The 23,775-nt window shown below is 37.0% G+C and overlaps 1 protein-coding gene across 7 annotated transcripts in view; it reads right to left on the bottom strand.

The window, feature by feature from the left end:
* NUP98 (nucleoporin 98 and 96 precursor) overlaps window positions 1-23,775 on the bottom strand; it is a 116,136-nt gene that overhangs the window by 17,950 nt on the left and 74,411 nt on the right. For all 7 annotated transcript variants that reach the window (XM_060605721.2, XM_060605720.2, XM_060605725.2 and 4 more), the window contains 9 exons: window positions 22,923-23,087; window positions 16,202-16,384; window positions 15,379-15,535; window positions 13,574-14,003; window positions 11,517-11,743; window positions 9,249-9,515; window positions 4,740-4,897; window positions 3,669-3,812; window positions 1,618-1,760 (listed from right to left, as the gene is read on the bottom strand). In XM_060605721.2, coding sequence (XP_060461704.1) covers window positions 1,618-1,760; window positions 3,669-3,812; window positions 4,740-4,897; window positions 9,249-9,515; window positions 11,517-11,743; window positions 13,574-14,003; window positions 15,379-15,535; window positions 16,202-16,384; window positions 22,923-23,087 — 1,874 coding nt within the window. The remainder of the gene's footprint in view (window positions 1-1,617; window positions 1,761-3,668; window positions 3,813-4,739; window positions 4,898-9,248; window positions 9,516-11,516; window positions 11,744-13,573; window positions 14,004-15,378; window positions 15,536-16,201; window positions 16,385-22,922; window positions 23,088-23,775) is intronic.

Here is a 23,775-nt window from a genome sequence, read left to right as displayed (position 1 = left end):
TACTTTAGCAATAAAATATATAGACGGTAAATAAGCACATGAAAAAAATGCTCAAAATCATTAGTCACTAGGGAAATGCAAATTAAAGCACTACTTCAGTTATTTCTATTTTACCACAATATAAACCTATATGATCCTCTAATTAACACAGTTACTCACCTAATACCTAAAAGTATTTAATGAATTGAAATGAGATATGAGTGATTAGTTGTGACGGAAAAAGTCCTGTAGTGTTTCTGAGCATGTGTGCCAAGATAGGTCTGCTGAGAGAGTTTTAATTAACTGATTATCTATAATAATAGCAAGTGTTTATATACTGCTAGAGGATAAATAAACTACTGTTTCTTGTTTAAAAACAACACTGGGGCACCTGCGTGGCTCAGCTGGTTAAAGCATCCAAGCCTTGATTTTGGCTCAGGTCATAATCTCACAATGGTGACATGGAGCCCTGCATCAGAGTCAGGGTCGGGGTCAGGCTCCAGAGCTGGGTGTGGAGACTGCTTAAGATTCTCTCTCTCCCCTCCCCCACTTCCACTTTCTCTCAAAAACAAAACAAAAACAAACATCAATAACAACACACACATAATGAGATGCCACTATATACCCACCAAAATGGCGAAATTAAAAAAAATAACAATACCAGGGGTGCTTGGGTTGCTCAGTCAGTTAAGCATCTGACTCTTTATTTCAATTCAGGTCCGTTCATGGATTGGGCCCTGTGGGCCCTGCATCAGGTTTCATGCTGAGGGCGCAAAGCTTGGGATTCTCTCTCTGCCCCTCTGTGTCACCCCGTTCTCTCTCATAGAAACAAACAAAAAAAAAACCTTAAAAAACTCACAAGAAAAAAAAATTTTAAGTTTATTTATCCTGAGAGAAAGAGAGAGAGAGAGACAGAGAGAGAGAGACACAGAGCCTGATGTGGGGCTTGATCTCACGAACTGCGAGATCATGACCTCAGCCCAAATCAAAAGTTGGAACGCTTAACCCACTGGGCCACCCAGGTGCCTTAACAATACCAAATTTTGAAGAGGATATGGAGCACCCAGAGATCTTAGTGGGAATGTAAAATTATGTGAACACTTATGGATACAAATGTTGATGGCATCTTTATTCATAATAACCCAAATCAAGAAAAACTATCCATCCACAAATAAATAAATTATGCAACAAAAATCCTTCTGATACACATATTAACATAGATAAATCTCAAAACCATTATATGAGTGAAAAGATAACAGAATGATCCCAATTATATAAAATTCTAGAAGAGCAAAATTTATCATAACAAAAACTCAGTTCATTGTCTGGATGTTGGGGATTGATTGCAAAGGGGCATGAGGGAACTTTTTGGGGTTAATGTAATTATTATCTTGATTGTGATGACAGTTACATTATGTTAAAATGAACACTTCATTATTTGTAAATTGTATCTTCTTAAAGTTGATTAATTTTTAGATTTCTAATTCTAGTTCCAATGTTTTTTGCATTCAACTACTATAAATTATACTTTGTTAATTTATACAAACTTAGGCAATTTGGCCTCACATCAAAAGGAAAAGACTCAGGATAGAACTTCCTAGGGCTGATTAAGCCCTCATGAGTGGCTCTCTGACTTACCTGTCACTGTAGAGTTTTAGAAGGTGAAAGCAGACATCTTGAAGTGGTCTCTGTGAGTTTTTCTCCTCCTCTATCACACAGCCAGAGCCTTCTAGGTATGAAGGAAGTGGGGAGCAGGCATAACTCTCAGCCTCAGAAGAATTCTGAAGGGAAGAATTTGGTACAACAGTACATCAGCTGCTACTGTGTTTCATTAGATGTGATCCTGTCTCAATTATACTACTTACACACATGTATTACGAATGATGACACCCTGGGACGCCTGGGTGGCTCAGTCGGTTAAGCGTCTGACTTTTGGCTCAGGTTATGATCTCGCAGTTCATGAGTTTGAATCCCAAGTTAGGCTCTGTGCTGACAGCTCAGAGCCTAGGGCCTGCTCTGGGTTATGTGTCTCCCTCTCTCTCTGCCTCACCCCCGCTTGTGCTCTCTCTCAAAAATGAATACACATTAAGAAAAAAAAATTTAAGGATAGTAACACCCTAATGGAATGTGTCAAGGATCTTAAACTTAATTTTGAGTGGTGACATAGCCTACCTGTCTTCAAGGGACTATCAAAGACTTTGGATAGCTCTCACTAATCCTCCTACCTTTCTTGTCACAATTCTTATTACATTCAGTTTCTTTAGTGTTCTCTTTCTCCTGACATGTTTATCAAAGATAATAAACATGGACAGTAAGAAAAAAAAGCTGAAGAAATTATGGCTTTAAAAACATTAATAATGGGGTGCCTGCCTGGGTGGTGCAGTCAGTTAAGAGTCCGACTCTTGGTTTTGGCTCAGGTCATGATCTCACGGTTCATGGGTTCAAGTCTCAAGTAGAGCTCTGCATTGACAGTGTGGAGGCTGCTTGGGATTCTCTCTCCCCTTCTCTCTGCCCCACTCCTGTTCGCGTGCTCCCTCTCAAAATAAGTAAATAAACTTTAAAAAAATATATAAAAACATTAATAATATTTTAACTCCAACACTGTCAAGGCATATGAAATATGATGATATTCAGAGGCAAATTTTTCAGGCCTGGTGATTTAGGACTATACCAACTTGAGGTTGGGCTATATCTCAAGGAATTCCCAAAGGAATAAGACAGCATTAGGAATAAAGAAAAACCCTCTCTCATCTGGGGGCAGGAAAACAGCTTTAAGAAAGTCAACTGTGGATGGGAATGCAAGCTGGTGCAGCCACTCCGGAAAACAGTATGGAGGTTCCTCACAAAATTAAAAATAGAACTACCCTACGACCCAGCAATTGCACTACTAGGTATTTATCCAAGGGATACACGTATGCTGTGTCGAAGGGGCACATGCACACCAACGTTTATAGCAGCGCTATTGACAATAGCCAAAGTATGGAAAGAGCCCAAATATCCATTGGTGGATGAATGGATAAAGAAGATGTGGTATATATATACAATGGAGTGTTACTTGGCAATCAAAAAGAATGAACTCTTGCCATTTGCAACTAGGTGGATGGAACTGGAGGGTATTATGCTAAGTGAAATTAGTCAGAGAAAGACAAATATCATAGGACTTCACTCACGTGAGGACTTTAAGATACAAAACAGTTGAACATATGGGAAGGGTAGTAAAAATATAAAAACAGAGAGGGGGACAAAGTATAAGAGACTCATAAATATGGAGAACAGACAGAGTTACTGGAGGAGGTGTGGGAGTGGAGATGGGCTAAATGGTAAGGGGCATTAAGGAATCTACTGAAATCGTTGCATTATACACTAATTTGGATGTAAATTAAAAAAATAAAATTAAAATTATAAAAAAAAGGAAGAAAAGAAAGAGTCAACTGTGGAAACATCATACTAAATAAAGTAGAAGCAGACACTTGGGGAAGTTTAAAAGTAACCCTGTCTAGAGGCAGGAGAAAAGGAAAGTTTCCCATCAGATTTCCTGGGTCCATTTCAATTTTAGAGTCCTTTCAAAAAAAGGAGTTAAGAAAAAGTATTATGAAGTGTAACTTGATGGATTTTTTCTCTGCAGTACTTTTCTGGCAAAATGAGAATGCCCGCCATGACACTTGGTTGGCTCTACTGGACACAAATACCTGAAATGCTTCTTCGTACATGCTGAGTGCCCTGGAAATGGAGGCTGTCGGTGGAAGCAAATACCAAAGATGGACAGCCAGGGAGCGTTTCCAGTCCAACTGTGAGCACACGTTGATTTGCCTCTCTTCGGAGACCTGCCATACCTGCAGGAAACAAAATCATCATCATAGCTATGTGTTATACATCATCTTGTTACTCAGATCTCCAAGTCACTCACTTATTCCAGTAACACTTTATTTTTTAAGTAATCTCCATGACCAATGTGGGGCTCAAACTCACCACCCCAAGATCAAGAGTTACATGCTTTACCAACTGGATCAGCCAGGCACCCCTATTTAAGTAACATTTTAAATGAACTAGATTAGCAGTGTTAATGATCCAAATATAAAATACACAGTTCTTTGGGGGCAGGGTGGATTTAGACAACAGGTGTTCGGAGATGAAAACCACTGAGAGTGAAGAGGAGGTCTTCTCACTGCCCACAGCTGATGTCTTATAAAACTTTAAGATGTGCATAAATTCTGACCAGCTATTTCATTTTTGGAAAGTGATTATCAAGATGTCAACCAGGCAGGCAGCAAATGGAGAACTGGCTTAAAATAATTATGGTGTATCATCCACAAAATGAACAGAAGTGGGTTTTAAAAAGAGTGATGCTACACAACATGGAAAAATGTCCATATACGTAAGTGTACTGCTATGTATAATTGATTTTATTTGAATGTACACACATGTGTAAATACACACATATATACACACATATATGTTGATACAGAGTTAAAATATGTCTGGAAAGACAGACTACAAATTATTTACCTTGTTTACCACTATGACAAGGGATAAGGTGAATTTTAATGTTTTAATTTCAATATAACCAGTTTTTGGTTTTGTACATGTTGTACATGTTGTACCTTTGTAATCTGAAAATACTTCACTAAAATTTAAAAACAAGTTGCTTAGTTATATGTGTAACAGTGTAAAATTTACAAAGATAGCTTTTTCCCTTAACCTCAAGCCATCTTGAATTTATGAGAAAATTTACGCAAATGTACAAGAAAAGAGGAAAGTACCGGTTTTCCAGCCAACAAGGCAAAGATCCGCAGTCTCTCGTCCTGGATGAAAGAGTTAGCCTGGAGCTGATGCCAATCCACCAGCTGCATGGTAAGCAGCTCCCGGATCGACTGGCTGCCCACCAATTGGGATAAAAGAAGGGCAAGACGATGATCACCTATAAGAGAAACAAAACTCTAGTGATCACTGAGGATTTACAGACTTGGGGAAACACTAGGTATTATCTTATTTCTTCTAGCCCTCAGGAGGGAGAACTTGACACAGTGACTGCTTTCTGCAGTAGTAACAAAATACTGACCACCACCATACCATTTTCTGCCTGGGCAGAAAATATTCAGAGTACTTTAACCTAAATTACATAGACTGTACAGTATACAGAGTTCAATTATAGATCTACTATTACTTCTGTGACCCTTCATCTGTAAAATGGAGGAAAGTATCATCTGATTCAAAGGCTTACAGTGAAAACTGAGATGACATAATTGAAAACATGCCCAACTAGAATGGCACTGAGGAATGGCCAACTGAAAGCTAGAGAAAAAGCATATGTGCGTGGTATAAAAAGAATCGCTGAGTCTTTCACTCTCATAGGTCCAATAATCTTTTTTACTAAAAATTAAGTACAAAGGGCTGAGGCAATAAAACAATTCTAATTAACCAGAATGTGAGGGGATAGAAATTCCAGTTTATGAAAACTTCCAGTTAAGATGTAAGTTAAGAGAAAAATGCTTTGTTTCACCCCTTCTGACCTGGTAAAGTCAACAATCTTTCTCCTAAGGTCGTTTGTACATATGGGTCAGTGCTTACATGTCTATATAAACTACCATTCTATCAGAAACTGAGGCTCTCATCTCAAAAGAGTTTCCTTCACAAACGAGAGGGGCCTGAAGGAAAAAAAAATCATGCATCAGGAATACATTTGGAAATGTGCCAGGCCAAGTGGTCTCTCTGTATATAGGTAATCAAGGCATGACTGGACTATGATTCAGGCAGTAAGTGCTGTAGCTCACTTGACCATGAGCTGCTAGTATTCTAGGTGAAAAATACTAAAAGGAAAAAAGAAAAGATTATTTCTATGTATCTACAGAATCCCAAAGAGAGGATTTACTGGCCAGGATTTATAAATATTCTGGGTCACCAGAGATGGTCAAGTTCAAAGCTTGATATAATCCATTCATTTAGATCCTCTCTTTGCTTCTATCACACAACCAACCAATCAGCTTCTGCCCATCCCTGACTTTTCACATAGATTTTCCCATTGATGAGGACATATACAAAGCACGTAGCAGGATCCTAGGGTACTTCCTCAAGTCAATTTTAGTGTATGGTGCAAGGTAAGAATACAAATTAATCTTTTGCATGTGAATATCCAACTATCACAGCATTATCTATTGAAAAGACCATACTTTCCACATTTAAATCATCTTGGAACCTTTGTCAAAAATCAACTGAATCTAAGTGGAAGGGTTTTATATTCAAGTCTCACTTCTATTCTACTCTGTTGTTCTATGTTCATTCTTATACCAGTACCACATTGTCCTGACTGCTGCAGCTTTATAGAAGTTTTGAAATTAGACAAGTGTTGAGTTCTCTGATTTTGTTCTTCTTTTCAAAGACTGTTTAGGTCTTTTACATTTCCAAATAAGAATCAGCCTGTTAATTTTTGCAAAAATGCCAGCTGTGGATTTTGATAGAAAATGCACTGAATGTACAAATTAATTTGCGGATAACAGACATCTTAACAACACTGAGGTTCCCAATCTACCAGTGGTTCTCAATCTGAGTGGTTCTGCTCTCCAGAAAACACTTGGCAATGTCTAGAGATATTTTTAGTTGTCACAACCAAGGGTAAAGTACTCTTATGGGTAGAGGGCAGGGATGCTGTTAAGTATCTTGAAATGCCCAGACAGCCTCTACAACAAAAAATTACCAGCCAAAAATGACAAGAGTGCTGAACTGAGATGTATTCCATAAATGAGGAATGTGTTTCCCCATTTATTTAGATCTTTATTTCCTCAGCAATGTTTTATAATTATAGTACAAGTCTCATTTTTGTTACATTTATTCCTTAAGTATTTTATTCTTTCTGATATTATTGTGAATGCAACTGTTTTTCTCACTTCATTTTTCGATTGCCTGTTGCTAATACATAGAAATAAACTGAATTTTGTATACTAATCTTGAATCCTGAGGTCATGCTGGACTAGTTTATTTAGTCCCATTACCTTTTCTGTGGATTACTTAGGACTGAACTATATACATACAGAATCATGCCATCTTTTAATAAAGACAGTTACATCCCATCCTTCCTCATATGTATGACTTTTTTGCTTCTTTTCCTTATGTGATTACACTGGCTACAATATTCACCACAATGTTGTACAGAAATGGTGTTCCCAATCTTAGGGTGAAATTGTTCAGTCTTTCAACATTAAGTATGATGTTAGCTATAGTTTTTTTGTACGTGTGCTTTGACATCTGGGTAATAATGTCATCATGGAATGAGTTGGAAAGTGCTCCCCTCTGTTTGCTGAAAAGAGTTACAGAGGATTGATATGACTTCTTCTTCAAACACATGATAGTGTTCACCAGTGAAGACATCTGGATTAGCTTTTCTGAGTGAAGATTTTTAATTACTAATTCAACTTCTTTATTTGTTACAGATCTATTTAGATTTTCTACTTTTTCTTGAATTAGTTTTGATAATTTATATCTTCCTCGGAATTTGTCAATGTCACCTAAGTTGTTTAATTTGTTGACACAGAATTTCTCATAGTATTCCCTTTTCTGTAGGGTTAGTAGCATTTTTGTTTGTTTTTTATTTTCATTCTTATTTGTTGGTAATTTGTCTCCCTCCCCACCCCCCCCATGATCACTGTAGTTAAAGGTTTGTAAACTTTCTCAATCTTCTCAAAGAACTAATTTTTGATGTTACTGATTACTGTTTTTTTCTTTTTATGTTGTCATTTTCATTGATTTCTGTTCTAATCTAGTATTTCCTCTCTTCTTCTACCTTTTGGTTTATTTCTTATTTTGCTGATTTCTTAAGGTAGAAGCTTAGGTTATTGATTTGAGGTCTTCTTGTTGGGTATATATAAGATAACATTGATAACGTTCACAAATTTTATGTTCTTGATATTGTTTAATTGTTCTATCAATTATTAAAAGTGGAGGTAGTAAAGCGAAAGTTTTTAGTAAGCTGAAAAGTACTGCCCTGGCAGAAGTTTAACCTTAAAATAAGAAAAAAAAAGGAGGAAGAAGTAGAGTTTATGAACAAACAAATCTAAGGACCTGACTTCCGGCAGTCCTTAAGATCCTCTTCTGCTATACACATATGCATTGGTAAGCATAACTTTGTCTCTTTAATGATTCATAATCTTTTTAGCTTTATAGAAGGCCAATCCTAAAGACAAATTCTCTCTGTACAAAAATATATGAAGACCACAAAGGCACTGAGCTAAACATGTAGTGACAGTGGAATGCAACTGGCCATGTATATAAGTTCTTGATTCTAGCTTTTCCTATGATTTATTCCTTATAATCCCCAAACTGGCCAAGTCCCCCCCAGAATAAATCCAGTTGATGGCTCCAATTAGTTGGTTTCACGTAAGATAAGTTTCAGTAACAAAGTCTGATCAGAGATCTACTTATATTAAATTGAACTATACCATCCTTTATTTTTACCAAGATTTGTGTCTGAAGTACTTGCTGAATGCCTCTCATTAGTGCAAGAGGAAAAGCAGAAATATATAATGGGAAGACCTTAAAAAAAAAAAAAAAAAACAACCAAACAATAACCCAGAAATTAAATTTAATATTTACCTGAATGAAATAAAGTGAATTAATCCAAAATGCGTATGTTTCAAAAGTTCAGAGTACTGCTTATTGTGGGGAAGAAAAAGCCTAAATGTCAAAAAAAGGAGTTCCCTAACATCTATACATAAATGAATGCTGAGAAGCATTTGACTATAATGCCTATATTATAGGAGATGAAAAGAACACAGTGTGTGTATGTATGTGTATATCATATATAGCATATGTATGTATTATAATGTGTATATATACACATATTGTGTGTGTGTGTGTGTGTGTGTGTATGTAGTGGGATACCACCTTTGAAAAGTTTACATTCATATATGCTTTGTGTACACAAATTCTAATATACCTAATATATTACAAAGTAAATAGTCCAAGTACAAGCTGTATACTGAAATGTCTACTAAATGCTAAAGGATGCAGGTGATTTGTATTTATTGCTTTTTGCTTATCTGCATCTGTAAATCCATTTGTAGCATACAAAATTAAAATAACTTTAATTTCATAAACGTAATGTTTAACGTAGTTTTATAAAAAAACTAGAAAACACAATCCCTATTCTTGAGGAACCAGCAATATTCCTGGGAAGTTTATTATTAATTCAGGTTAGAAGACAAAGGCATATCTACAATTAAGGGGTAGGGACAGTGAGTAGCACAGACAGGGGTGCAGAGAGGGACCATATGCCCTACCTGACTGCTGGGCCAGAGAGCAGGCCTCACTGATCCTCTTGCCTGTGAGGTAGCTGAAGACAGCCTCCACAGGCTTGTCTTTTCGGGTTAAGGAGACTTCCTCCTCAATTTGAGGTGCGGCAGTATAGGATAGCCAGCGAGAGAAAGTTCTTCTTCGCTCCAGAATCTGAATGTATTCATTGGGTTCATCCAGCTGGCTGTCAGTCTCCTTCAGGTGGCCCCATAAGGCTTCACATAATGTCCATGCTAGGCTCCAGTGCTTCACAACTAAAGATGGGACAGGAAAATAATAATATGACATAAAGTCAAAGTAACTACAGAGAGGACATCACTCTAATGGTGGCATAAAAACACATAAATTAATAAATACCCCAAACAACCACTCAAGCTGATTTCCCTGAATCTGTTTTTGGCTCACTCTGCTGTGTTTTACAAGTCCCAGAGGTCTGTAGTGTAACTGCTTGTTCACTCCATGTTCCTGTGGTACTTGTTATAACATATGTAACTCTATGCTCTTTTAAACCAGTTCCTCTAGCTCAATTATGGCTAATATAATCTCAAATGACAGAGAAAAGTCCTGTAACTTGATTAAATTCTGTTTACAAAATGCTTTAAGAAATAAGAAGTGCTGGGGTGCCTGGGTGGCTCAGTCAGTTCAGTGTCCAACTCTTGATTTCGGCTCTGGGCTGACCGTGGAGCCTACTTGAGACATTCTTTCTCTCTCGCTTTCTCCTTCTCTCCCTCCCTCACTCTGTCCCTCTCCCCTCTCCTCTGTCACTTGTGCTCTCTCTCTAAAATAAAGAAAAAAAAATTTTTTTTTAAATTTTTAACATTTATTTATTTTTGAGAGACAGAGAGAGCACAAGCAGGGGAGGACAGAGAGAGAGAGAGGGAGACACAGAATCCAAAGCAGGCTCCAGGCTCTGAGCTGTCAGCACAGCGCCCGACGCGAACTCAAACTCACACACTGTGAGATCATGACCTGAGCTGAAGTCAGCCACTTAACCAACTGCGCTGCCCAGGCACCCCAAGAAAAAAATTTTTTATTAAAAAATATGAAGTGCTCTAAAAACTTGTGAGAGAGTATTCTCTCCTGTAAGAGGCACAGCCTAACATTTACTGAGCCTAAAATGACACTATTCGAAAACACTTAAGAGTAAAGCCAACTCTGAACTTCACTATCCACAGTGGTTATCATCTTCATTTTACAGATGAGGAAATTGAAGTAACTTGCTCAAAGTTATAGGCAAAATGTAGTAGAGCCAAGATTTGAACCCAAGTAATAAATCCAGCTCTATACTCTTAACTACTATTCATATTGCTCCTCAAGAAGGAAAACAAGACGGAAGCACTGTTTACCACTAAGCCAAATACAAGTATGCACTGGGAAGACGTCTCACATGTTTGAAGTGATGATGAGACAACTGAAGCAAACACAAAGAAATTAACATACACAATTCTCAGAATTTGTGGCATATGACAGTCTAAAATAGTTGCCATTTTTCAACATTTTTACATGTTGAAATGTTATCAAACATGTAATTAAGTATAATTTTTCTACTATTTGAAATAGTAGGTTCCCAAATTAGAAAAGCCTGTTATCAAAGTATTGGTTTAGAAAACCATGGTCACAATAGTTATAGAAAAGAGAGGTTAAGAGGGAATTTATGAACACTAAAATTGTTGGGAAGAACAAAAGGGACTTAAGCTGGACATGGAAGAATGGGTAGGATTTAGAAAAGCAAGAAGGAAGGGCACCTGGGTGGCTCAGTTAAACGTCTGACTCGACCTTGGCTCAGGTCATGATCTTGTGGTTTGTGGGGTCAATCCCCACGTCAGGCTCTGTGCTGGCAGCGCAGAGCCTGCTTGGGATTCTCTCTTTGACCCTCCCCTGCTGGCATGCACTGTACTCTCTCTCAAAATAAACAAATACACTTAAAAAAAAAAAAAAAAGAAAGAAAGAAGGAATGGCTTTCTCTCCCTATGTTCTCAGAATGGAGAAAGGAATGGAATTAAAAAAATCCAAGGAATTTGGCTGCAGTTCCTGTGAACAAGGACTCATATATTAAAAGGCAGAAGAGTAACTGTAAAAAATGTTATCATTTCTTCTTCCTTGGGATTTTGCTCTTTGCAACTCAACTACACACAAGTGTGAACTCAGGCATCCGCCCACTACATTGCCATAAGGAAATCTGTCCTCCTATGAACACATGCTTCTACTCCAGTTCCTGAAACATCAAAGGTTAGATAGACATAGTCCATACTCACTTTGTGCTTCCAAAAAGTCTCCAGATGCTTTCTTAACCCAATTTGCATAGTCATGAATGACAGCAACTCCTGGATTAGGGACAATGAGAGGACACAGCTCATCTACATGGACAGTGCTGTGCTTTAATTTGAGCTCCAGAGGTATTTGGTATAACTGCAGGTCTTCATCTGGCTTTTGTCTCAAACTGAGTTTTTCCAAACGAACTTTGAATGGAGACTCTGTTAGGCTACAAGAGCAAATGACAAGACAGAAAATGAAGATAAGACAGATGCTAGAATTTTCCTACAAATAAACCTTTATTTTTATGATTCAAAGAGAATGCAAAACATTCACCTGTGATTTTAAAGTAACTGTGTTCCCTAATGTCAAACTATAATGAACTTATCTGCTGTAGAATGAGTAAACAAATTATCTGGCCCATGCATTCAGAATCCAAAGGCTTCTTAAGGCCAGGTTGTAACAAGCACGGGAATCAATGCAGTTAGACTTTGAGCTGGCTTCAACATGTATCTACATATTATGAAATCCAAGGACCAAAAGCCATTGTTGGGACACTGATTTCTCAAATTATACATAGTGAGGGATCAAAAGTTGTGAGGCTAAGGTTATAGATACTGTAAAACTGACTCTAAATTAAGATGAGCATATAATCAATCTCACCTTGATCCAATTTTAAGATTGATAGTAATAACTTTCAAAACATGACATCATGTATAACCTAGATTAGGATCAACATTACTAATTGTGAGGTTCAAGAGAGCTATTGTTTTGTATTTCTTCAAAGTTAACTTTAAATACCAAGCATTATAGGTGATCACAGTCATTTAATCTGTAGTAAAGACAGCACAATTTGTTATAAAGAGTAAACAGGAAAATGTTATATATTTTGCACAAAACTGTATGCATATTGGTTAATAACTACCAGAACTGTGTATGCATATGTATGTGTGTGTATAGATTACATATGTGTATGTGCACATATGTATGTGTATAGATTATATATGTGTATATGTATACTCAACACATATATAAAGTATACAGAACTAGAAGTACACACACATAAATGTTAATAGTGGGGATTATGTAGTAATAACATAGCATACATAGCTACCAGATGTCTTTTTTTAAGTAAGCTCTATGACCAATGTGGGGCTTCAACTCATGAAGCCGAGATCAAGAGTTGTATGCTCTACTGACTGAGCCAGCCAGATGCCTCTATCAGATGTCATCTTATTTCCAGATACTTATGTATGAATTATACCCAGTTTATACATTTACCTTACCAGGTCCAAGATATGGGAAATGTGCTTAGTTGAGAAAATACCCCATATATATATATATATTATATATATGTTATATATAATATATATTACATATAATTATATTATATAAAATATATATAATATATATTTTATATATACACATATATTACATATATATTATATATATAATATATATATATACATATATTACATAAGTATATATATATAAATCACAAATATCTAAGTGAGAAAATAGGAAAAAATGACTAATGCAATAAAAAGGATAAAACCCAAGGAATGCTGCAGCATCAGCTTTGGGTCTGTTAAATTTCCAATTAAAGTTTAACCACTAAGTATTATACTCTTCATACCTTGATGTTACAAATGGAGTTATCTTATTAATCGGTTTGGTTTTTAATTATACAAAGATCTTCTGGTATCTAAAACTGTATTAAGAACAGGGGTACCTGGGTGGCTCAGTCAGTTGAGCATCCAACTTTGGCTCAGGTCATGATCTCATGGTTTGTGAGTTTGAGCCCCGCATTGGGCTTACTGCTGTCAGCCCAAAGCCCACTTTGGATCTTTTGTCCCCTTTCTCTCTGCTCCCTGCCCTCCATGTGCTCTCTCAAAAATAAACAAACATTAAAAAAAAATAAATTAAAAAAAAAACTACACTAAGAGCATATCTAGAAAGATCACCAAGGTCTAGAGACTTTGGGTCTTCTGATAATGAAAAATTTTTTCTCACCTACCAAATTGCTTTTCTCAAAAACCATAAAGAAAATGTGACTCACGATTTAACAGCTACTGGATTAGGCAGGAATCCATATTCCATAGAATCGGCATTTTGATGATTTTCCAGTTCATGACAGCCACTCAGCTGTTCTCCACTATTAGCAAGAGTCCAGTTGGGGCCCCAACCAATTCGAAATGAGCGTCCCATAAACAGAGCCATATCCATCAAGAGTTTCCCCTTGCCATAGGTGACAGACTTTTCAAGAGGGACTAGGCCTGGTTGTCTACGTGTACCCACGGTTTTCAACTGAACTTCAGGGGCTGGGCTGGGCACCGTAAACACAGAGGTGAGGGGTGGAGGGACAGACCAAGGGCATGTGGATGGAATATTCATCAAAGACGTTGCTCTGGGGGTGCGACATTCTTGTACAGAGGCACTTGGTGAAAGAAAAGCTCCACTAGTAAACTTTGATTGTAGTAACCCACCAACTGAAATAGGGGGAAAAAAAAAACTATTAGAAAATACAGTCTCTATTGCTTCTTGAACAGCAATCATCAGTGAGGCTGAAATTACAGTTTTTCCAAACCAATTAAATCAGATATAGATGACAAGAGGCAAGTCATAATCTGTGGAATACTGTTTCACCAGGAAACCAAGGCAGGAATTTGTGATGATGATGCCACAACAATATTAACATTTATAACAAACACTATCACTACTACTTAAAAAAAAAAATTATTTAACACTTATTTTGTGAAAGACTCTGTATAAGTCATTTGTATACACAGTTTCATTTCACCCTTTAATAACTTCATACAAACAGCACTATTATCCCATTTTATAGGTAGGAAAACTGGGCTTTGAAAAGTGATTAGTCCAAATCCACAAAGCTACTAATGGCAGGATTGAGAGATAACCCAGGTCTGACATCAATGGTCATGCCCTTTTCAGAATGCCAAATGTAAACATTTCTTAGTCCAAAGAAAAAGCTTAATAAGATAAAAATACAAATTGCTACCACTCCAATGCTCATGCTAGACTCCATGAAACAAAAACCTATGGAGGTACCTTGTGCCTTTCAGAAGGACAGTTCTTATTACTATTATATTGCCTGTTTTCTAAGAGGTAGAGGTAGTTATTGAAGTACAAGTGCCCATTAGAGAAAAGGTTGTTATGTTTAATTGCTTTATTAGTTAACATATTTTTAAAACGGGTTATTAAGGGCACTTGAAAGAAGTGAAAAATAAAGTTTTTAAGGCAATATAAACAAATCTCTTCCTAGTAGTTCCTCTGGCTTTTAAAACATTTTGAGATTACATGTGCTTATGTCCTTTGTTCATATTGATACTCTACTTCCAATCCCACAAGAAGAAAAAAAGGGAAAACTTTAAAATCAAGTATCACTTTCCTAGGAATTTGGCAAGGTTTAGGAAAAAGCAGAAATCTGACGAGTTTTATGCATTGTAAGAAGCAACATTTGCCCCCAGGAGGCAATAAAATAAGGACAGTATGAGGACTGCACAAAATTGTACAGTGCAGGACAACTTGGTCATTCCTCTAAGATGTGATAAAAATTAGGAAATCTGATCTAGTCCACATTCATAAGCAAATAAAAACATAACCTAAACAAAACACAAATGCTTTGTTCTCCATACAACTTCTACATCTGCAACAATAAAGCACATTACGGTTTTTAAAAACCGGCCCCACCTAACATATTTAGAAGAGTACATTTCCTCTTGGCATCCTTATGTCATATGCCTTTAGGGGGATATTTGCTAGAGAAGCTGACTCAGCTTAGAAGAAGATATGTGAAAAGCAGGACTTTACAGCTTTCTTGTAAAATAGCATCACTTACAGTACCTAAAGAACGGGATTTTGACGAGTGGGATGCTGAAATGGGGAGTCTGGGAGAACAGATTTCTTGAGAAGTATCTGTCTTAGAAGGAAGGTGACTGAAGCGTTGATCCATGACCATATCTACATCTTCTTCATCAGCAAGCAATGATGCTTTCATGATCTAAAAAGGCAATATCTATAGAATGAATGTGTTCCCTGGAATCCAAAGGCCATAAAAGAAAAATGCAGTTTACAACAACCAGTAAATTGCTCTGCCTGAAGGCTGTGTCCAGAGCTACTATAATATCGGTGTGGCTGCATGTGCCTGAGGAATTTAAGTTATAGAACATTCCTCTTATATCTAGAGTCCCACCAAAGTCTGGCACACAGCAATTGCTCACCTGTTTACAGGATGATTAACTTTGAAAATAAGACAAAGGCTAAACTTATAACATGCCAAAAGGCATAGGAAAAAGAAATTAAGACAGAGTTTAAAGAAACCTGTTATCTACTAGGCTATTAAAACTTTTATGGAGCACTTTTGAGAGCCTCAAAACCACCCTACAGAGAAAAATCTGTGCTCACAGATGTTAAATGACTCGCCTAAAGTCACATAGTAATAGTTATAGAACTCGGATTAGAATCCACGTGTTCTGAATCTCAATATAGCTTTCCCTCCCAGAACGGAAAAATGAGGCCCAAATATGGACCATATTCTGGTTTTTCTTCATTCCAATGACCACTCAATGCTCTTCAGTAAATAATCAAGGAAGAGGCCTGATTAGATGCAAGGGAGATAAACATTAGTTTGGCTTCCTGTTGTAGTAAGGGTGGGTTAGGACTTCACCTGTAAGACATGTGGATTAATTCCCAGTGAAGATGCAATGTGTGTTGAGGCAGACACAGGTTCCTGATCCTCGGGCACGCACTCTTCTAACACGGAATCCAAAACTGGCTCCTGGGTGATATCTACCATGTCACTGTCCAGTTCCACAACCCTCCCTAACTGCTCCACCTCTGGGCTCTGGCTCTGTAGACAGCAGAAAGATCAGGGAAGCAGCATTAAATTATACCAAATAGACACAGAGCTTCTATAGTTATTCAGAATATGATATTGTAATACTAGATTCTGTCCATTCTAAGACAGTGTGAGGTAACATATTTGCTAAAAAGGATTTAGGAATAATTACCCCAAATCCCCCTATATGTACTTGAGATCCAAATATGGATACATGAAATCACCCTTTTGTAATATGTTAAGGTCTGGTGTCTGGAACGTAAGCCCCATACTGAACAAATGGTGGTCTTCAGACAAAGATTATGCCTTACCTGATACAGCTAGCAAATATAATTTTCTGATATACACAGGGTGACCCTGCCCTCACATTGCCTTGTAGCCAGAAGCCATTGGGAAAAGAGAATAAAAGGTACAAATATCAAAGTCTCAAGTAATTTTCCATTTTTTTTTATCTTTTCTGTGACTAAATCCTAAAGGTTAGCTGGAATCCACATATGCAGTACCATGTAACATATGAGGAATGTCTACCCTAATTTCCCAAAAGGAAAAAACAAAGTAATATTAGAAACATTTTTTTTTTTTTTTTTTAAAGTAGGCTCCACACCAGGGCGCCTGGGTGGCTCAGTTGGTTAAGTGTCTGACTTCAGCTCAGGTCATGATCTCATAGTTTGTGAGTTAGAGCCCTGCAATGGGCTCTGTGCTGACAGCTCAGAGCCTGGAGTTTGCTTCAGATTCTGTATCTCCCTCTCTCTCTGCCTCTCCCTTGTTTGCACTGTGTCTCGGACTATTTCTCAAAAATAAACATTAAAAAAACCCTGAGATCAAAAGTTCCACGCTCTACCAACTGAGCCAGCCAGGTAGCCTCTTAGAAACAATTTTAATTTAGGAATAATTCCTTTATGTTCAAATTCCAAGAGTTATATTTACATTTACTAAGGAGTTTTCAAGATATACCCATGACTAACAGTTAATGATTTGAAAAGGTAAATAACTCATCAACCTGAAGCCCACTGTAAAATAACCATTTCAGTACAAATTAAGTATGTCCTAAACTTGCATATTACCTGGTAAAATGGTGACAAGTGGCTAAGCCAACTTATGAAACATTCTCAAAATCAAAAAGTTTTACCACTTATTTTTCTTATCATGGTATCATTTATAGATTATTAATCTTCCAAAATTTTTGGCTTATCTTCCTAAGTGGCCTATTTCATGCTAACCCTCAAATAGATGCTAATGTGTAAAAGGTAGTTTAAAAAAATAATTTCATGGGGCACTTGGGTCAATTGTGTGTCTGATTCTTGATTTCGGCTTGGGTCATGGTCTCATGGTTTGTGGGACTGAGCCCCATGTCAGGCTCTGTGCTAGGAGCACAGAGCCTGCTTGGGATTCTGTCTCTTTGCCCCTTCCCTGCTCGTGCTCTCTCAAAATAAATCAATAGACATTAAAAGTAAATAAATAATTTCTTGATTACTTTGAACAAAGAAACAATCATTAGTGTAACTTTTTCAACTTTATTTTTAATGGTCTATTAGCTATTCCCTTGCATTCCTTTAACACTTATCCTTACTGAAAGAATGACTGCTCTCATTTATAAGTGTAGAAAAACTGAACTGTTGGATGCATAGGGAATTGCAACTGAAGATATGAATATTCCCGAAGGACAGCTCTAACAAAACTAGATAATGATGAAAGGCAAAAATGATAACTCTTTTTTTACCTACTGTAGAGGCTAAAGGCAAGTGCGACTACCTTTATGCTCTACAATTCTGGAAAAAAATAAAATAAAAAGTAGCCCTGGTCACAATGCTCCCATTTACAAGAATTATGGGAACACTCTAACTCCAAAGGCTCCCTAGTATATTAGAGTTTTTAACCAATTCACTTTAGGAAGCTATTAAACTACTCCATATCTTGTGTGTCAACCTATCAGTTAGAATACCCTCCCACTGTTGGGTTCCCATTACATTCTGTCTAAACCTGTTTTTTATGATCTATCATGATATACTATAAATTCTTGCATATGTGATGTCTGTCCCACCATATTGTCAAGGCTTGAAAACAGAGATTACGGCCTACTGTTTTCTGTATCTATCACCAAGCACATTTTAAATTCAACATTCATCATTTTGTCAAATCTACTGCCTAGTGTAGTGCCTGGCATACAGCAGAAAGGGCAGTTAATAACCATGAAAGAACAATGAGTGAGGATGGGTGGGAGAAAAGGAAAAAAGGAGAGAATGGTTTCAACTTACACTACTCAACGAAGAAATAACAGCAGCAAGAGATGTTCACTTAGAACACTTTAAGGCAAAACGAAGGTATTTCATCAAGTAACTCGAATGGAGACCTAAGGGACCCAGCATATTTTTCAGAAGTATGCTAAGTAAGGATCAAGGTTTTATTTGCTCCACTCTCATGCACAGACTTTAAAGCTCTGAGGTATGGTGTAATAAGTAAGGGAGAAGTGAATTACTAGAAACTATGAGGAGCTGGGAAGCTCTTAGAACCATTAGTGAATGTTGTTAAAGTGTATCTAAGCAACTGCGGTAAACTCCCCCAAAAGATGCCTGTGTACTTATTTTCTGATCGATCTTGGGAGATCAGGTGCTTCTTCAAAACCAGTCCTGGAAAGAAAAGTAGACTAATAATAATAATAATAATAATAATAATAATAATAAAAAAGATGGCTCAGAAGGAATTGAGGAAGTTAAAAAAAAAATAGGGAGTCCTTGTGAGATCTATGGAAAAGAAAGGCAAATACTGGGAAAAGCAGCTAAATGGAATATTCCTTTCATATACTGTAATCTCTTGAAAGTAGATCTTATTTATGTCTAAATACCAGCACAGTACATTATAAATCCTAAGTACACAGATAATTTCTGTAAAATGACTGTCTTTTTAGATACATGGAAGGTGAGATTTCATCACTGAAACCTTCAGGGATTTTAGAAACCTTCACTTTCCACCTCAAGAGAATCTTTCTCATACAAACAAAGCTGCCAATACCCTAAAGATAAAACATGTCTTAATCCAGTAGATAAAGTAATTCAAGTTAGGTAAAGTAAATCATGACACCTTTTATTCAACAAAGGGTAAACAACCAATCCACGGTCAAACAGGTATTTAAATAATTCATACTGTCCTCGCCAAATAGTTTAATATAGTATACTTATTACCATTGCCAGCTTCCAAAATAGCTTTTATTTTTTTTAATGTGTTTTTAATTTATTTTTGAGAGAGAGAGACAGAGAGAATGGGAGACACAGAATCTGAAGTAGGCTCCAGGCTCTGAACTGTCAGCACAGAGCCCAACATGGGGCTCAAACCCATGAACAGTGAGATCATGACCTGAGCCAAAGTCAAATGTTTAACCAACTGAGCCACCCAGGCGCCCCCAGAATAACTTGTTTTCTAACTGCAAAGAATGTTTTATATTCATTTGGCTGGAAAATCAGCCTTGTCACCATTATTGTGTTCTCAGGAAAGATTCCATGTCGTGGTTTCAAGGGCCCACCAAAATAAGTGTGTATGTTTCTACACGTACATTCAGGGATATTACAATTAAGTATAAGACATGACAGTATTAATATCTGAAGCAAAAAGACTTCTGGTATACAATTATTTTATATATATATCATCTATTACATAAAAATATAAAATGGATAATCACATATACATTTACTTAGTGGATAAATATAGACAGCTGCCACTTTACTTTTAAAAAGTATACACAAGAAAGGGGCACCTGGGTGGTTTAGTGGGTTAAGCGTCTGACTCTTGATTTCAGCTCAGGTCATGATCTCACAGTTGTGAGATCAAGCCCTGCGTCAGGCTCTGTGCTGAGCGTGGAGCCTGGTTAAGATTCTCTCCATCCCTCTCCCTTTGCCTCTCCCCTACTTGGCACGTGGGTGCTCTCTCTCCCAAAATAAAATTGACTAATTTTAAAAAGTATACACAAGATGAAATGTTAATTTTCTTCTAAATCCTAATCACTTTTTCCCTTGAAAAAAATTCCTAACTCATTTGAAGGTACTCACTGAATGAACAACGCTAAGTTTCTGAGCAAGTCAACTACTCAGTGTTGATACTGAACACAAGTTACAGTTCAGTATGAGGTGGAGGTAAAAAGCTATAGGTAAAATCTCTCTCCCTGAGTGCTATCTGAGGTCTTTAAACAAATGGTTCTGAAGCCTCAATGCATATTTCAATCACCTGGGGGAAAGCATTTAAAATATAAATATGCCTGAGCTCCGTGCCTATCTATGGAATCAAAGGTCACCAAAGGAGTGATCCAGTCAGCTGAAAACTAAATCTCAGATCAGCATTTTGGAAACAATGTTCTAACTACCAAATGTTTCTGCAACTGCCCTAATTTATCTGTGTGATGAAGGTTTTTATGCCAACACTTTCTGTAACTTCAAAGGCACAGAAGAGACTACATGAAGATTTAGTTACCTTAATGTTTTCTGGTTGCTTTGATTTACCTATTTAGAAGCAAATCAAAGCTTTAAGAACAAACTACAAAGACACGAATGATATTATACACGAGGCAGTGGGATAAAGTGACCATTAAATAAAAATGTAAATCTTTCTAATACCTAAAAAACCCCCAACCCCCAATTCTGAGAACCTGAGATTGTACACAGGAGGAAAAAAAACTGCTATGGCAGACTGGAGGTGGAGGAACACCATGTCCCTGAAATCAAGCTGCCCAGGGGCCAGGTGACAGTGTGTAGAGAATCATCTTGACACTAGGATGAAAAGACAGTGCAGTCTGTTCCCAGTTCGTCCAGATGGCTCAAGTGTTTTCTTCGTGCCCAGTAAGATGTAGGTCTTCGGTGCGAATTACTAAAAGCTATGCAACCACTACCATTTCCTACCTATCTCACTGGGCAATACGAAGGAAGTCCTTCATTACTGTTCCAATACGTTAGCCTAATATCTAAACAGCTCTACCCACTATTCCCATTTCTGTTTTTGCCATCCAAAGACCACCCACTTCTCTTCAATCAAAGGAGATATCTGAAACAGATCCCATTCACTGTATTCTCTTTGCCCATTTTGATCCTTATGAAGTCTCTTTTTCCTACAACCTGGTTCTTGTGAAATTATATGGTACTCAGTTTCTTAAAAAATTCTCACCTATGAAAGTGTCATCATAGAAACGTATAGTTTTCTCTTACTATTTGTATTCTGGAAATTAAACAGCCTAAAAATCACTGGTTGTCAAGACACATTACGTAAATTTGCTCTATCCACGGATGAAGTTTTTTTTTTCTCAGCTGCATCTTTAGGATCTTGACAATTACTTTTATTAGCAGAAAAGAAGGCTACCTGACTCTTATTCTAGAAATACATATAATGTAAGATGAAAAAACACTTTGGAATGAAAGAGATTATACAAAGCATATGATTCAGAAAAAATGAACATGGAAAACTGGAAAACCAAGTCCATTTACAGCATTTCTTTAGTTCAGAAGAGAATTCTTAGGGGTTTTATGCTACAAAGATTATAAATATAAAAGTCAATATATTTCCCATTTCCCACTTTTATCATACCCTCCCCCTCACCTTGTACGCGCAAATATGAACATACATACACAACAATCTCCAGAAAATGCCTCCCAAGAAATTATTTAATAAATCATAAAAATCGCACATTTCAGCAGCCATAAGAATTGTAGCACAAAAAATTCCAAAGGCCCTGCTTTTAGCAGCTGAGAGGTAGAGGATGCTTTACAAAGAAATTCTATATTAAGTTCTCTTTTTTGAGGGAGTACGGCAGCAAAGAAAAAAAATTTTTTGTAACTTGATTGAATATAAATGACATCCAAAGGAAAGTAAAACTCTTCATGAGCTGGCAAAGAAACTACCTGATATTTAAATTACAAACCTTTCCCTAGATGGACAAAAGGCTTATACTGGCTTAACAATACTGAAAAGGAGTATGATACAAGTAATTGCAATAAACAATGTAGCCCCTACTCTCCCCACGCCAAATAATTCATTTATATTCTAAAACTTGATCTATATTCAGAAAGATTATGTATTGTTAAAATACAAATATTAAGAGGTTACCTGAAGTATAAGCAAACAACTTGAGAAAAATGGGAGTTAAAAAACCCTTGCAGAAAGCGAATTGAACTTTTAAAAAACCACAGAGGTAAAGAACAAGATTAAACTGCACATCAGATAGTCAACAAAAGTAGAATTTACTTTGTATCAACCCACACAAGCAAAATGCTATCTTAAGTTGATCACTGAGCAGAGAATTCAGCAAGTCCAAATGAAAGAGAGGGAGGTGTTTAAGAATGATAATCTGTAGAAGGAATGATCCAAACAGCATGAGAATTCCTTAAATCTCTCAATTTAAAAAAAGATGTCAGGACCACACCATGCCCTCCCTTGTACTTGTCTCAACGTGACTGCCAATACATTTGTACTCTTCAAAGTTCCAGGGGTCATAAAACAGCTTTGTACTAGCTGAATGACTTGCTTTCAACTTCTGTATCACGGATTCCATTCAAATTCACTGTCCTGTCTCTACCTGGGGTGGAGGTGCTGGCTTGCCATTAAGAGCCATCTGGAATGGGGTGGCCTGGCCTGCAGGAGGCAAAGGGGCAGTCTTCAACTTCTTTGTACTAGTTTTGGATGGCCGTTCCTCCTCTTCTTCATCAGAATCCTGAAGGCCATACTTAGAGAAATGGGAGACCTAAGGAAGAGAAGAATCCAACAAAATCAAAAAATGTTTTAAAGATTTTATTTTTAAGAAATCTCTACACCCAGTGTGGGGCTCAAACTTACAACCCCAAGATCAAGAGCCACATGCTCCACTGACTGAGCCAGCCAAGCGCCTCAGAATCAACAAAATCAATTTTAACACTTATATTCCTAAGAGCTTCCACAATACTTGTCCTTACAATCTTGCAGAATTAGCTTTAAAAAAAAAAAAGAGAGAGATCATAATATTTAAGGCACAATGTCATCTATCATACTTTACTGTTGTCCCTAGATTTAGATGATTAGTACATGTACTAGTTGCTCATATACAATTACTAAATTATTAATACAGGAAACCGAATCCAGAAACACTGCTACTATTTTCATTTCTATATGCTGCCTAGTTGTTCACTACCTACACAAGGACATTCAACTAGTTAAATAATCCAACTGGCCTAGAAGAAAATAAACCACTGGGTTAAACTATCAAGGAAGGGAGGAAGTCAATGTCTTCATCCCCAAAAATCTTTAAATGAATGACAATTTAGGAAGAGTTGGTATCAAGAGACAAAAATTCTGCCTCATGTCTCTAAGGATGTCACACATTAGAAAAACCACTCCTTAGAAGTGTATCTACATGCTCACAGGATGGGGTAGAAGATGTGAATCATCAGCATAAA

Source organism: Panthera onca, chromosome D1 (genome assembly GCF_046562875.1).
Source record: "Panthera onca isolate mPanOnc1 chromosome D1, mPanOnc1 haplotype 2, whole genome shotgun sequence".
Taxonomy (NCBI): domain Eukaryota; kingdom Metazoa; phylum Chordata; class Mammalia; order Carnivora; family Felidae; genus Panthera; species Panthera onca.
This window is presented reverse-complemented; position numbering and strand designations above follow the sequence as displayed.